Source organism: Venturia canescens, chromosome 3 (assembly GCF_019457755.1).
Source record: "Venturia canescens isolate UGA chromosome 3, ASM1945775v1, whole genome shotgun sequence".
Classification (NCBI taxonomy): Eukaryota; Metazoa; Arthropoda; class Insecta; order Hymenoptera; family Ichneumonidae; genus Venturia; species Venturia canescens.
In genome coordinates, this window is record NC_057423.1 from 6,680,208 (window position 1) to 6,696,651 (window position 16,444).

General features: G+C 40.9%; 1 protein-coding gene across 3 annotated transcripts in view; it reads left to right on the plus strand.

Annotated features, from left to right (window-relative positions):
• Positions 1 to 16,444, plus strand: part of LOC122408234 (TOX high mobility group box family member 3-like) — a 187,099-nt gene that overhangs the window by 142,460 nt on the left and 28,195 nt on the right. For all 3 annotated transcript variants that reach the window (XM_043414899.1, XM_043414900.1, XM_043414901.1), the window contains one exon: positions 9,339 to 9,431. In XM_043414899.1, coding sequence (XP_043270834.1) covers positions 9,339 to 9,431 — 93 coding nt within the window. The remainder of the gene's footprint in view (positions 1 to 9,338; positions 9,432 to 16,444) is intronic.

The following is a 16,444-nucleotide window of genomic DNA, read 5'->3' on the forward strand; positions in this document are numbered from 1 at the left end:
TTCTGTTCCACACTGTGAACAGCAATTACGTGTTTTATAGTTTATCGTTTCTACCGCTGTGTTTTCATCCGAGTGAGAGAAGTCACACGGGAAGCGAGTGTGTGAAAGGGAGAGAGAAAGATAAAGAACGACGAGCGAGAGCCAGATATATTTTCAATCATTGCGAGTAGTACAGAGTCGATTTCGTAAGATCGAATCGACTCGAGGCGAAACCGTCGTCGTCGCCTCTCCCCCCGTTTTCTTGATCCCTTTTCTCCCTTATTAAGTTTTCTCACGCGGTAACGTAACACACGTACAGCCAACACGCGTACGCACAGCCTCGAGTGACCTCGTTACGCTTTCTATGCTCTGAATACCACGCGCGAGAGGGAACCCCCGTAATTGAGATAGTAACAAATGTTTTAAGAGCACCAAAGCGATTCACCGATTGTGAGTGTCTTCGAGAGGCCAACTTTAGTCCTCCTATTCGCATAAACGTAAATCATTTTTCTATTATTCATTTTCATGTTATTTAACATCGAAAATCATTGTTCGTTCATTCGAATGCACGGATCGAAACGTTTTCTCAATACGAATAAAAAGTTATATAAAACAAAAGCCACTTCCCTTCCCTGGGCCCACAACTCTTGGCTGATTCCATCAAATTTGCGCACAAAAGCTCTTTCGAGGCTCAGTCTGCACGCGCAGGATGCATTTATCGCAATGCTGATTTATTTTCATACATAATGTGCTAATTAAAACGCTAATTAAGGTATTTCATCAATGAAAACCCGGCGGGCTTACCGCGCAGTCTGTCAAATGAAAACGAAAACTTTTCATCAGCCGGTGAATTGTACGGATCTGATATTTCAATCAATTAGCGTTCCTTAATTGAAACAAAACATTGTTAACTCTTCGCGGCTCCGACGTGAACAAGCGAACTCTTAAACTTCTCTGTGAAATTCGAATCGCGATCGCTGCGGGTTCTGATGATCGATGCGTTTCTATCTTTGTCATTATTGTTCGTTGCTACGTTGTTTGTTGCTCACTGCGATTTGTTAATTTGTACGAATAATGAAAATTGCATTATTGCTTTGTGACTAATCAACGAAGCTCGTTAACCGATTCCGAGGATGTCAAGAACGAGAAAATCACGTATTGTTTTATATGGAAATTGGGAATATCGAAAGTTAAAATAAATCGTTGAATGATTCAAGTGAAATCAGTCTCCTTGACAATTTTCCTTTTTTCATTTCCCCCGTTTGCCTCATTATTCTATCGTTAATCGCGTATATTTAAAGGTTTAATGCGCATCGATAAATCCTGTTGAGGGAGGACGAGATAAAGGGACGCTGCGAGCGTCTCGCACGATTGCACTTGCGGGTGGATGACAATGACGATTCAATTTCGTTTTTCATACGAGCTAAATCGCATTTATACGATAAAACGTTGTTCCGCCTCCTCTTGCTCTGGCGCCTCTCAATATTTCATCGCATTTTCCACTTTGCATGTTTCCTCGTCGAATTCCATCGCTGTAACTCTTTTTTTTATCTGCAAAACAAACGAATATGATAATCAATTATTTCATCATTGATCAACGAACAAAATTTGAGTTTGCCTCGCAAATATTGCTCGTTTGCCCATGTATTTTTCAGCTGCTACTCGATACGACATCGAATCAATCGATTTCGAGTTTGCTAATGAATATTGAAAAGGCATGATTTCCAGGGCGTTCTTTCGCAGTTTGCTTCGATGCTTCGAATTTTGCTTCGAGCTCCGTATACGCGTGTGTCGAATTTTCGTTTTCATTATTCTAAGCCCCGTCATTATGCCGAATCTCTCAAGAGTCGTAACGAATTTCAACATCTTTTCTTTGAGCTTCTCGCGAGCAGGGCCCCTCCACTTTCGTGCCGTTTAATCATCTCTAAAGAATCGTTTGTTAACGATTCGTGCGTGACCGTCGGATTCGCTTTCGTTCCCGTCGCGGTCACGCGCTCAACAGCAACGCGTATCTCGCTGTGTACGTTTTAATGCACATATATTTGGACGTGTATACGAGTCAGCACACATTTACCCTCGTTTCACCGTGTGCGCGTGTTGCTGTGTACCGAGGCTAAAGTTATAACCAACACATCGGCTCTGGAGCTTCTCAGCCGGTTCAACGATCCTCCGAGTCTTTTCTTCCCTGTTCACCTCGTGCGAATTCCCATATAACGGCTCGTTTAACCGTGCGCGAGAGTTTGCTTGGCCCTGTGTGCTCCACCGTTCTCTCTCCTCATAAGTATTTGTTATATCGGCGTACCTGAAACAAGGCAGACGACTTACGTGATGGCGCGCGCGCGCGCGCAATCTCAGCTGTTGGAGGAAGAAAAGCGAGCGAAAGAGGAAAGAGTTGATTCAACATGTTCAGCTCATAGGTGCGCGAAGACACCTCTCAACACGACACTCTCACCGTCTTCAAGGTCTTCGCCCGATCCCCCTCCCCGCGCCCCGTTGAGTCCTGCCAAGCTCTCGGGCAGCTGGATATTCGTTGAGTCATATTTTGCGATCTACAAGATTTACAGAGAGCACAAGAAAAAAGGGGGAGAGAGCGAGAGAGAAATGAAGTGAGGACGTGTTTGTGAGAGTGCTCTCCTCGATCTTAGTTTCGAGTACACCCGTCACTCTTTCATCTCCCCTCGCCCCATCTTTGTTCTCTCTCTCTCTCTCTCTCTCTCTCTCTCTCTCTCTCTCTCTCTCTCTCTCTCTCTCTCTCTCTCTCCCTCTCTCCCCTTTCTTATTCCCTTTCCACTCGTTTCTCGTTTCCTCTGTCTGCAGATATGAATCTATAATATGTTGCTATAGTGAAACACTTGCGTTCGCACGATAATGCTGTTCATCAACGTTGCACGTCGTCGTGTGCCGTCGGAATTCAATTAACTCGCCTCCTCCTTCTCCCTAGCGCCGTCATCATCATCATACTTGTATTGCGTGTACATACAACGCGCATGTAATAAGCGAGAGCAGCATCATTCGATGCACTTCGCCAACCGATAATTATTAATTAATGCGCATGCACACGCAATCGTCCGTGCACTTTCCTTTCTCGTTCCCTCCCTCGTGCCCTCTCACTTGCACTATTCTTCAACTAATTTCGAGGCTGCGCCTCCACCTGGGAGGACTTTTTGTTCCTGCCCGCGACAAACATTCCTTATACAAGCCTTTCGAAATCATTGTTTAACTTTTATTTTTATTTCGTCGTACGCTTACTTTTGTTGCTTTTGGCCATGAACTTTGAGGCCAACGATCCCCAATTATAGACTCGTTGCAGCCGGGAATATTTTTCATTTCGGGAATTTTTTCAGAATAATAAGAAAAATTTACATTTTTATGAACACAAAAAGAACGCTCGCAGAATTTATGGCTTCTTTATGCCAAACTGACTCGTCGAGATTTCTCACATTCCTTCGGAACTCGAAACGTTTCATTTGCATGATTAGTACAGTTGAAGCTCCCAATGTTAACTCCGCATGCTTAAATGGTTGCAATTTTCAAACGGAAGCTCTCACGAAAGTGGCTAACAAAAATTGTACGACGCTGAAGTTTGCAACGTTGGAGTCCAACTAAATGAACGAAAAACAACATTTCGAATTGACCAATTTTTCATTTCACGAAGCATCGGCGTAGGTTGAAAAACTACGAATTGCAAATTTGGCAGCAGCGAACGAATTTGGAGAATTACTGAAATTATTGCGGAGAGCTTTTTGAGATCATTTCGTTGGATTCAACACTGCAAACTTCAGCATCATACAATTGTGATGCGCTCTTTCAGGGGAATTTAATTTAGTTTCTTTTGACAAACCCAATCAACTCGGATTCTCAAAACACTGCTTTATCTTTTGGTCAATTTATTACCTGATTTTTCATTCTACGAGCTGTGTCGCATTCGAAGAAAATATCGATCGAAATGATTGGCCGAGCGTGCGCGCGCGATTTGTGATTCGAAATCAATGAGAGATTAAGTTAATATGACACGCTGGACGTGAGGGGTTATGCGATCGCCTCGCTCGTCACGCAGAACTGTTTTTCCCCCTGCGCGTATATGCGGACTGACGTCATTCGACGATACGCATTCGTTGCATGTCATAGAAATGATAATTCTTTAACCTCCACTCGCTCGAGGGCTCATAAAAATTTATAAGGGTCCTCTTAGTTCGGGGTTTTTCCAAAACTCGACGTCGCTCACGCGCACCAATGCATCGTGGGTTTTTCACTCCCATAAAAATGTCTTCCTCTCCCACCCCTTGAGAAATGTTTGCTCTCTTTCTTCGGTTCTCAAAAATCATGTACGAGTGTATGATGAAAATGTTAAACGCTTTTGAAAAATTTTCAACTTTTGTTCACGATCCACCGAGCCCCTCACAAAAAACGGAGGGTCCATTCGAGCTTCGGACATTTTCTGATCGTCGATGCCTACACGCCTGCGGAGATATGAATTGAGAAGAAAATTTAGCCGCAGAGTTCTTTTATGAGAAAATCCACTTTTACGGTCTTTGACTCCACGCCCATACACACTCCCCCGTTTCTCTCCTGCGTACGGGCTCTTTACATCCATTTTTTCTCCCTTATTTTTTTCACCGATAAATTGTAAATCCAACACGACAGCGGACCACTATTCACACTGTTTTCCTGTCCAATCAGGCTCTTCTGTCTGAATCCCGAAGAGCAATCAAGCACCACTTTACACAAAAAGTCTTCGAATCACCGGTCAACGAAAAAACTCCATTCCAGAATTGCTCACATTGTTTTTACCCCCGTGCAAGCCGGACGAATGTTCCTAAAGTACGATCAGACTTGAGCTATTTCTTTATTGCGTTTGCATTTCAACATTCTTGCATTGCAATACAGCTTCGGCGACCACAGAAACAAATTCGTTCGATGAATATTCAACTAGGCGCTGCTGGCGGATCCACATTCTGGGAGGGGTGGGTCGAATTTCATTATTTTTTATGATAAAATAACTCCGCACCAAGACACTTGACTTTTGGGTCTCGTTGTAGAAAAAATTTATGAAAAACAATTCAACTGTGAACATTTTTTGTACTTTTTTTTCACAATCTGTTTTAAAAAGTTTAAAATGTACTATTTTTCGTGAAAACTAATTCGAGTTTATTCCGAAGCTTCGAATCGATGTAACGGTCCAATTTGTTTCTAATCTCTAATTCTTAGTTTCCTTGCAACGTCACAGGGCTCGAATAAAAAAGAATAAAAAATAAACTGGAAAAAAAACGCGGGTGTCGAAGTTTCGATTTTCGAAAATCCTTCATACTTTTAACGCAATCCCTCAATGCTCAGCGTTTCGGTCGTCCCCCGTCAATCTAATTTCCGGTGTATCGTGCCAGTTTGCTTCAAAGTTAAGTCATTCGACGATTTTCTACGATCAAACAAACCCGAGAAAATGGAGCATAAAGAATAGACAATGGAATCGAGGTTTCAATTACGATTGAACTTTTGATCGTTGAATTTGTTCGAATGGGAAGGCATAAAAAGTACTGAAGTAACAGTCCGAATCGATGCCAATGTAATAATAAAAAGAAGGCATTTTACTTATTTCTTGTAAAAGCGTATTACAAGTTGAGAATGAGTCAAGTACAGAGTGCTATTACATTATTGCTACGGGATTGCAATTAGAGAGGCAGGAGGGGGGGGACCCTCGAGACTCCTCGTACGCGATCTGGTTCGAGTTGACGCGTTCCCCGGTCAAGTGCTCTCATAGAGAGTATAACAAAGAGAGAAAAAGTCATAAGAATGGTGGAAAAACAAAAGAAAAGAAGAAAAAAAAAAGACAACACGCAGTACGAGGAAAAGAAGAAAAGCATAAGAAAGAGAAAAAAAATGACGAGCAAGAGGGCGGACTTGAAGCGAAATGAAGGGAAGAAAAAAAAATAGTACGAGCGTACTTGCCGGAGTGTGCGGCTGAAAAAAAGTGAAAGGAGAAAAAGAAGAGAGAGAAAGAGAGCAGAGGAAAAAAGAAAAATGAAAAATAATAAAATCGAAGGAGAGTCGCTCGAGCAGTGAAACAAGAGAGAAAAGAAAGTAATAGCCTCACTTGTGGCGAACTACACTATATATTCGCTTCCCGCCTAGAAAGTTTCCTAGGTACCTCCTCAGGGTATTGTCAGGCTGCCATGCTGCCTTGGTAGGGCGCTTGTAAGGCCACCTGATGACGCCCTGTTCCAAAATGTTACGCCCTGAAACAAATGGCCGTGACCAGGTTGCTTGGTCAGGCCCGAATAAGGCGCCCTGGTCCGGGTCGGTTGACGTTCGTTTACAGACCCTGATCAGGTTATCTGACCGGGCGGTGATCAGGGTTTTCGACTAGGCTACTGTCAGGTTGTCCTACATGAAAATCTCGTGCACATAGACTTCTAGAAGACATCGTTATTTTATTAATCTTTATTAAATCAATCATGTAAATTATAAGTCTTTTTTTGAATATTCTGACATGTGTAACCTATAATTTAATAATTATGTTTTATAAACTGTCAAATTTGAGGAACGTGTGGATAAAGAGTATAATTTTATATTCTTAAAAATACGCGTTTATTGGGCATTTTTTTAGCGTATAGCCCGATTTCCGTTCCAATCCTTGGCATTGTTGATGACTCTGCCAACAGCTTGATCAAAATCTTTGACGCTTACGGATTTCTTCTCGTTGCTGGCGAATTTTTTCGGGCTATGTAAATCTGTGAAATATTGAACAATAAAATAAAATGATTGGTGTGCTAAGATTGGCACAATTTTAGAATTTCTAAGAGAAAAATCACAAATTTGTATCAATAATTCTCTGAACACAATTTTTGCTCGTTTGTATAATGTCAACAATTCTAATTCGTTCATATAATTAATGCAAATCACTTTAAAATTGTACATACCTTTTGTAAATTTACGCATAGAGCGATATCTTCGCATACGCATACGCGCCTTATACCGACGTTGGTCATCTCGATTCATTTCAACTTATGTTCAGATACAATTTTTTTATTGTTTGATTTCAGTTGAAAACTTGTCACTCGGATCTTTTATAAAATACGAATAGAATAAAACTTCATCAAATATATGGAAACTCACTTTGAAAATCACTTGGAAACTTGTCACTCGGAGCTCGTACAAAACACGAATGGAATATAACTTATTCACCATCTATTCGAATACGCGTGTGTGCCAATCATAAGGCAAGCCTTGGAAGGACCTAATAGAACAAGTACTGTCAAGGCAGTATTGTGGTAGATTCCAGCTGGAATCTCATAAGGATTTCCACATATGGCGTGATTAAGTCGAGCCTGAGCAGGACCTGAATGAGATAACGGTCAAAAAGGCCTTATCTAGGCGAACCCGATCAGGGCCATTTTAGATTAGGCTGTTTTGGAAATTATTGTGGAAAACCTTATAGCGGCCACATCAGGCTTTTAACAATAGGATTGCCCGTTTCAAAACCTGATCATGACCTCATCATGAACAGGTGAACCCTAACAAATTTCTAGGCGGGTTCTCTACGTCCATGTCTATATATCCCCGACCACCGCGCTGGAACATAATAGAGATAGAGACGGTAATTTGTGCGTAATTGCGGTAATTCATGTGGCTCGCATTCGCTCCGCGTCGTCCCATAGGGACGTAGAGGAGACACAGAGAATTATACGAATATGTATGTACGCAGACACATGTTATATATATATTGTATTCATATGTGCATTAACTGATTGTGTATAGCGCTCTCTCCTTCTCTCTCTCTCTCTCTCTCTCTCTCTTTGCTTGGAGTTAAAAATAATTCGACAACGAGATTGATATAAAATATGAAGTGCAGTCGAGTGTTTCAATGAATTTTCGATTATTCGTTCCTAGCTCTGGCTGCGATGGAAAAATTTGTGGTATTTGGGCAACGCGAGTGCAGAGACTCGAATTTCGAGGGCCCTTGGAACGAATCGATGGGCGAGAACGGTCGAGGATCCTCTTGATTTACTTTTTGCATGGATATTTTTTATATTTGTTTCGTTTTTTTTTCTCTTCAATTTTTCTAACCGACAGTATAGTAGCTCGGTGAATTCTTAAAGTTATATTAAGTATTTCAATGAACCTCGGAAATACGAAAAGATGATTATTATTTCGACGCTCAAATCCCCTTGGCTCAATCATTATATGCGAATCAATACTCGTCGGCTAGATAATAGATAAAATATAGACTGAAAGACTCACACGTACACACGGAGGGACCGGGAGAGAGAACGATCATTCCCTTTACGTCCAATTAAGCATTATCCCAAAGTACATGCTATACACGACCTTCGAACGAGGGAAGAATTTTTGATCACAGTGTATATATATTTATCGGTGTAGACGGTACAGCATCGACTGTTATTCGTCTTCCTTTTTTGTTCTCTTTTACAAATTATCGTCATTATACATTTATAATAACCTTGCAGACCAACGGACTTTACTTTGCCCCCACACTCCTCCAAAAACGTATAATCGTCTATTTTCTCTCTCTCTCTCTCTCTCTCTTTTTCTCTCTCTCTCACTCGGTACTCGCGTTCGATCGCGATATCGAAAGAGAGAAGGAATGAGAGAAGAGAGTGGGCAATTAGCGCTTAGAATAACGATTATTAGCCGTGCTCCATGGTCAAGGCATCGGTTAATTAGCGGTACCTCGTAATGACCACATTGCACAGTCGTAGCATTGTATTTCAGTGTACGTATAATCGTTAGTACGTACTCTGCGTGTATACATTCTGAGGATAGCATACAATAGTCGTGCCAAGAATATACGTTGTTATTATTTGAATTGCCCTGGTGTGTGCTGGATCAAAACGTCCACTTTGTATCCTTCATCGGTTTGAAATAAACAAAAAAAAACAAAATTGTTTCATGCGAACTCTCTCTCTCTCTCTCTCTCTCTCTCTCTCTCTCTCTCTCTTTTCCTCGTTTACTCTCCAGAGAAGACGGCAATTTTGTTGAGGTTGAAATTTTTGAAATTACACCTTCGTTCCAGTATAGAAATCGAGTGAAACACGCGGAGGTGAGGCAAGAACGAGGGGCGAAAAAAAACGAAAGAAATCGCACGTGTTCACAGCTGTTCGACCAGCTGCGAGGTTCCTCTAAGCACAAAACGCTCGAGCGCGCAAAGAGCCTCGGGTGATAAAACTTCTTGCATATACTGGCGAGTGTGACCCCCTGTCGAACAGATTTTATCGTTGGACTTGATCCTGAAATCTCTGGAATGAATTTTTCAGTATCAACGCCCGAGACACCTCGTGCGCCATGCTCATCATTCAAAAAATCACTTAACCTATTAAACTTTTATCTTTTTCGATGTGTTACAGAGAAGCGACAACTTGGATTTGTCACTGAGCGTGCCACAGCATCATCACCAAACCGCTTATCACCATCACGACGGTTACAACATGGCTGATCAGGTAAATAATCGTTTTCTTTATTTCTATTCTTCCTCGTTTTAGCCTGAAAAGGATTCTAGAAGCTTACGAATAACTGTCAACATGGACAATAAATTTTGATCGCTGTTTTGATGCAACGTTCATCCGGGTTTGATGAATGAACGAATGATGCTCAATCATTCGTTGTAAGCGTAAAGTCACCAGGAATTTTAGGTAATCTGATGACATTTCAATGAGCAGGAATTATAACGAAATTTGAAATTTGACAAATATTACTCCATGAGCTTAGTAAATGATGACGATTAACATACTTAACGAATAAAATGAAGCCGAAAACGTAAGTGGGTTGAAGCACATCCCTCAGGGCTTATTTCTACTGGAAACATTTTAGATACGAAACACGTTCTCTTTTTTTACTTTCATCGCGTCGAAGGGCAAAGGGTTTAATTGTTCGTATAATTGCTCCTGTCTCTCGTTCTCATTTTTCCTCTCATCCTGTTTCTTCGTTCTAAGCGTTTTTTTTTTCGTATTAAATTGACTTAGGACTCGTGGAGCGGAGAACCGGTTCTTGACGCGAATGTAGAAAAAAGCAACTTTGCTTTTTTTCCTCTCTCTCTCTCTCTCTCTCTCTTTTTCTTTCTCCCTCTCCCCTCCCTCGTGTTTTTATCTCTATCGAAAAAACGAAGGTGAAATGTGTGCAGGGCTGTAGAAAATGTACTGCAACGTTGATATATGTGACTTTGGGTAAAAATGAGCCGTGAGCCACCGCGGGTGATTGCTAAATGGGCGAGAATAAGACAGATATCGTCGTACGGGGTCCGGGACACCCGCGTCGACTTCCGGTTTTCGCGCTTAAAGTCTCACGAGCTCACCGTGGGTGGGAGAAATAACACGCTGCGCTATTAATCGCACTGGATTTGTAACTTCCTCTGCTGGCACGAGCTTTCGTGTACAAAGGGATCATAAAAAATAAGGCTTTATCATTTGATGTCTCTCATTTATTTCATCCCAGGAAATAACATTGCAGTTGTTAATCCATCGAATGGCGTATGACATATATTAGCATTGAAGGACAAATAAATGGTTTTCCCCTTAAAAGACTAATTGGCAATTCTCCTAGATTCTCAGGTATTAAGCTACGAAAAAAATAATAAAAAACAATCCACCATGTAAATTTTTTGAGAAAATTACTTTTTTCATATTTTCTTAGTGTAACGCATTGATGATATTTAAATATTTGTCTATACTCTCATTAGTCACTGTTTGTCGTGATATACCACACGTTGATACCAAAATTTATGCAGTTCGAATGAAACTCAAAGTACTTACCTTACAACAAATCATTTTATTCTCAATGATTCAATGACTCGATAGTCGCTTGCCATGATTTCATTTTCCTTTTGAATATTCTCGTAATCGTTTAGCTATCGATCGAACGAGATAAACTCATGCAAGCTCGTCACAATCACGGTTTCTTGATGATGAAAATTTATCGTTTAATTCATTTTTATATCAAGCTGGATAAGCCTCTGCCCCCCGGGGGGAAAAGAGCATAAAGCTCTATTCTTTCGAGCATAATATAACTCCTCTGGAGGGCGACAGGCCAGCAGGGAGGAAGACTGCACGAGCTCATCCTCCAACCGAATATGGGACGTTTTCAATCGGTCGGTGCAATCTATGAGCTCGGTAATTGGCAATCTGCAATAAATAACCCTCTAGCCCCCCCCCCCCCCTCCCCCCCTTCGAGCCCTCCCTTGGCCGCTCCCACTCTCTTTTTCTCTTTCCTGCGGCTATAATTTCATTGTTTTAACGAACGATCCCTCGCGGACTCCCCTGCCAATATCACTACACTGATTTTCGGCCCCTGTCGGCCTTCGGATTCCTCTTGCATTAAAATCCCGATAATTATGCGTTTATTTATTAACTCTGCGTGAGTTTTTTTGCATGAAAGTAATTTTTACTGCAATTTTTCTAACGTGCACGAATATTGAAGTGTAGTTCTATCGTTAAAAGTATCAGGAAACATCGATTATTTTGATTTTTGAAAAGTTTTCGAGGCAGCATCCGATTCCAGTGAGAGTACAAAATACATTTTTCACGTTTTATTCATTTTTTTGTCGTCCGAAATTGATCGTTTATCAATAAATATTTTGATAGGTCAAATCGGATACGTTTACGCAATTATGTTGAAATCCGTGGACCGCAACGAGTCGGATATGAGTAGAGGGGAAAAAAAAGAATTTAAAAATGATCCTCGAATTTGTGCTCGCAGTGCTTGAATCCGAGTGAATAATGAGAAACTGCGAAGCGGAAAAAATAGTTTTTGTCCGATGAACTCGGTGTTATTAGCAGTCGAGGAAGACTCGCGTCAATTATAACCTCTCGAGTTGACCATTTTTTTCTTCGTTTTCTTTCTCCAATTTTTTTTCTATGTTTCGTCTTGTTGTCGTTGTTTATTCTCGTTTTGTTTTATCTCTTTCATTTTTTCTTCCACTTTAAATTAAAGACACGTTGAGAATGCTTGCGATTCGTCTTCCTTCGTCGAGGCTTCATGAAACGTGAATTCGCTGCTCGGGGTATTTAGTGGCAAAAGCCATATTTCAGGAGAGGCCGCGCCATATTCTCTCTGCGAGAGCTAATAATAAAACTTCGTTATCTTTCGGTGACGCGTTGAATAAGAGAGACGCGCCAGGATCTACGCTGAAATTTCATTAATTAGACCTCTCCGACGTTGTAGTATAATGAGATATATCCAGCCTCAAATTGACGAATTTCAAATGATTATTGCGAAAACATAATGATGAGAATCTTCGAGAATCGGGCTCCTTAATCTCATTTGGTCCCTTCTGCTCGAAGGGGAGCAAGTTTTATCAACAGAATGTAATATGAACTCAAGATCAAAGAGAAATGAGTGTCTTTATCGCCACATAATGCAATGTCCAGTGGAAGAATTTGCGCCAAAATCTTTCGTCACTTATGCAACGTCTTGAAGTTTCACTAACTCCATGATTTTCGATGAAAACCGATTCTTTCAACGATCCTTCCAATACATTTCAATTTGATTGCAAATAAAATAAAAATCGAAATAATTTCGGTTGAAAAATGGAACGAAAAAGTCCCAACGAATCGAGTGCTTCCGAGGGGGAAGCTGCTGCTGATCCTCCATCGTTTGCATTATTCTCGTACGTCCCTACACACGAAACATCAAGCACTGAGCTTGTTCGGAGGAAAGTTTGCACGTAACGTAAGCGTTTGCGGAACAACTGCATCCTCTTAATGGTCGCTGAACGCCCATCACTCTCGATTACAATAAGACAGATCGTGTAATTCACACCCACGAAAACGACAAGGGCAAGTGTCTCCGGTGAAATGCACTGGTACGAGAATTAAAGGTCGGTGCGTGGCAGATACGGGCGTTGGTGAATGCGTATTAAGTGCGGCTGCTGGGACTAACAGTGCACGGCGCACTTTGCTTACCCAAACCGGAAACACTCGTCGAAGCTTTGCGCGAGCGAGCCGACGCACGCGGCCTCGTACTCGCGCACGCCTCGACACAATCAAATTAAGCGCTCAACCATCCACGTTGTTTGATACTCCGGAGGACCTGACATTTCGAGCTGGCAAAATTCGTGAAATTGCAGCAGCTCTCGCTCACTGCGAACCAGCAGGAATTCGGCTTACTCGTCATGATACCGGAGAGAAAATTCCAGTAACAAACTACTATGGTGCCATAGGAGTAGTGTTTTGCATCGTAATATTTATTCATTCTTACGAGCATACATAGTCATTTTTTGAGAAGCGAGAACTCGACGATAATTGGTGTGTGATGCCAAAAAAAATGGTATACAAGCACGAATGAAGTTCTCCTACGTAGCATCGTAAATTTCTAAACACTTTGGCCGATCGTCGATCCTTGTCTTCGAGTTCCTCTCAAATTTGACTATGTTCAACTGTTTATTTTTATTGTGAAAACAGTACCAATCACAGCTAAACGGCGCATTAATAATTCTACTGTACAGTTCATCGTCGAGTAAACATAAATTTTACAATCTTTTCTCACCGAACTACGTAGAAAAAAATAGCACGGTTCAAACGTTAACGCAATTTAAGAATTTTTATTCGGAATTTACTTGAAAATTAAAATGTTTTTTTTTGGTAAAAACCCCATTAAAAATGGGCGATATAGAAGCCTGACACAATGGCGGCATAGTAATTCTTACTATTTTTTTATTTCCGTGAATCATTCGATTTTGTTGGACACTTTGAGGCAATGTTTTACTCGGAGATTTATCATGTTCCGTTATAAATAAAGCGTGCAATGTTTCTGTAGACACCATATATTTTCATTTCGATTATCAAGTGTGTTTCATTCTGCGTATTAATCTCTTATAACTCTGCTATTTTAATGACTCTTATCAGTTATTATTATCGTTATCGGTTCGAGTGTAAAGATAAAAATCGTCGTCTTTGTAATAGGCTTGGGCCTTTTGCGTGTCAGTATATCGTCGACTGAAATAATTGAAGTACGCAACATCGTTTTATCATAATACCGAACTCACTTTTATCCGTATTTTTATAATGTTTAACGTGAGTTTTTTCTACAAACTTTTTTTTGCGATAATTTTATTCACACAACGCTGCGCATTATATCCCGGCGTATAACGATTCTTGCATAAATATATATCGATGCGGGGATTAATATTTAGCGCGATTTAAATCCAGCTTAATTGACATTTCGGACAGGAATAACGCCCCGTTGCATGGAAAATTGATTGATCATGAAATCAGGCTTTTGCCTCAAAACGTCAATCACCTCCGACAATATGATCGATTGTTAATTCTTTTTTATCGACATGTTTTGCTCGTTGAATATATCCGAAGGTAATACAGAGTTACCGCAATCAAATTATATTCTTTATTCTTCCCTTCGAATCCATCAAAGCTTCAGTCTCAATTACCTTGAAATTCTACTTTATTTTCCCGACACGAATGTCACTTTAGACGAAAATATCGTCAACGTCATGCATTTTTTTCGTCACGCATGAATCCTCGAATTATTTCATTCATCGAATCCTCACCGAGCCGGATCTCATGGCGATTATTGTCGTAAGAAAATGACGAAAAAAATGTTGAAAAAGGCACTTTGGAGCTTGACGAAAAATTTAAAACGACGTTCCCAGCTCCGGTGTAACATTACGATGGAAAATGTCGCTCCTGGCGTTAAAACATCATCGATAAATAACCTCGACTGCAGTATACTTGAGCAACTTAACACTTTATCTGCCTCTTCCTTAGTTTCTCTACGTTATGGTGAAAATGACTAAAAAATAAGTTTCACAAGCGAGGTACAACGTTTGTTCGCAAATCAATGCCAAAAGAGAGCTTAATTAACTGTCGAATTACACGTCTTGAGCGTATTCCTCGCACACGTAAAGTAATTGCGCCTCAAATACAAACACGATCTCGTTTTATCTGTCGAAAAAAATCACCCGCTCTCGTATAGCATTATAAATCCATTTTCATAATCACATTCCTGCTCGTAGCTCGCATTCGTAATGTGCATAATTATATTAAAACTCGCTTATGTGTAATAAATCAAGGCGTATAAAGTAACACAATTCTCGTTGGCGCTCTTTCTCGCTTCGTTTTTCTCTCTTGCTGTCTGCTATTTCTCTCGTTATTCGCAATAATCCTTAACGAGAAATCGCATATTCGTTATTAAACGATTTCACAAAACGCTATTAATTTTCTCGTCTCATTCGACGACTCATTGCCCGCGCTCACTTCTTCCTTTTCCTTCCCCAGCTTGTGCTCCTGGCGTCTTTATTTTCTCAATTTATACGCAACGATTATCCACGGTGATTAAAAAATGATATAAGACACAGCGCGGAGAAAGAACGATGGAAAAAGACACTCCGGCAGCGCGCGCGCGCGCGCGCGCTTACCTCTCGCTTATTTTCTCGTTACGCAATGGACGCACTAACGTAAAGCACTCGCATTGTTCGATTAAACGTGCAAGCAACTCGTTACACAAATCCTGCAACGACGAAACAACATTTCGTATTTATTCTTGCCATGTTACTTCTCTTCAGTCGCCATTTATCTGCATACTTTCGTATGCGCATTCTTCTGTGTTAACTTATTCGTGTGAATAGTGAGCGAATCGCTTCCTGTCGTCAAAAAGACGAACGACGACGACGACGGCGAGCCTCCCTTTTTCGTCTCATTCTCAAAGAAATTCTCTTCTTTCCTTTCTTTTGTCGCACCGTTCGTGTCCCAAGTTCCAGCCTTAATAAAATGCCCCACTTGCCCTCCTTCTGTCTTTTTCATCACAAAAAACAACGGATGGTTCTCTCGTCGCTTTCATATCTGTACAGAGCTCCCCCCATTTCGATGATATTCGAGAAAAAAAAGGAGAAAAAAAAACTCGAAACAATTGAATCAGAACGAGTGAAACGAATGTACAATAAACCGTTATCGAATCTTCGGCTGGTCCATTGCCAACGTAAGGCGAGAGGTCAATACTTCGATGAGATTTGGGCTGAGAGGATTGCGGACGAGAAAAGGAGAAAAAAGGTGAATGAAAGACCTACTCCCCCGGTGTAGGGGTGATTGAGATAAGAGGAAAATGAGGTAACTGCTTCCGAGGCCTCGGTCAAAATATACTTTTGACGAGGGGAGTTTGAACGAAAAGTAAGGGCGAAGCTTTTTATTTAGTTTCCAGGGTTCCATTTCGTGTACAAATGTTGAATAAAGCGCTCACGAAGTCATTGAAACGTTTGAAAAACGCTTAATTGTTCGGAGAATCTCCGTGCTCGCTTTTCTCGCAGAATCGAAATGAACTTTTGTTTTATCAAAAGTTTAATAAAAAATAAACTAAAACGAAGAGAAAAAACGAAGCTCTTCCCGTAATTAAAAGCGAGAAGAGTCTGTAAATTGTAAAATTTAGCGTTTTGTTCCGTTGCGATTAGTCGGTGAAAGGCTTCTCGAGATGAAAGGAGTAACATCGCCGAGGAAGGGGAGTGGTAGCTTTG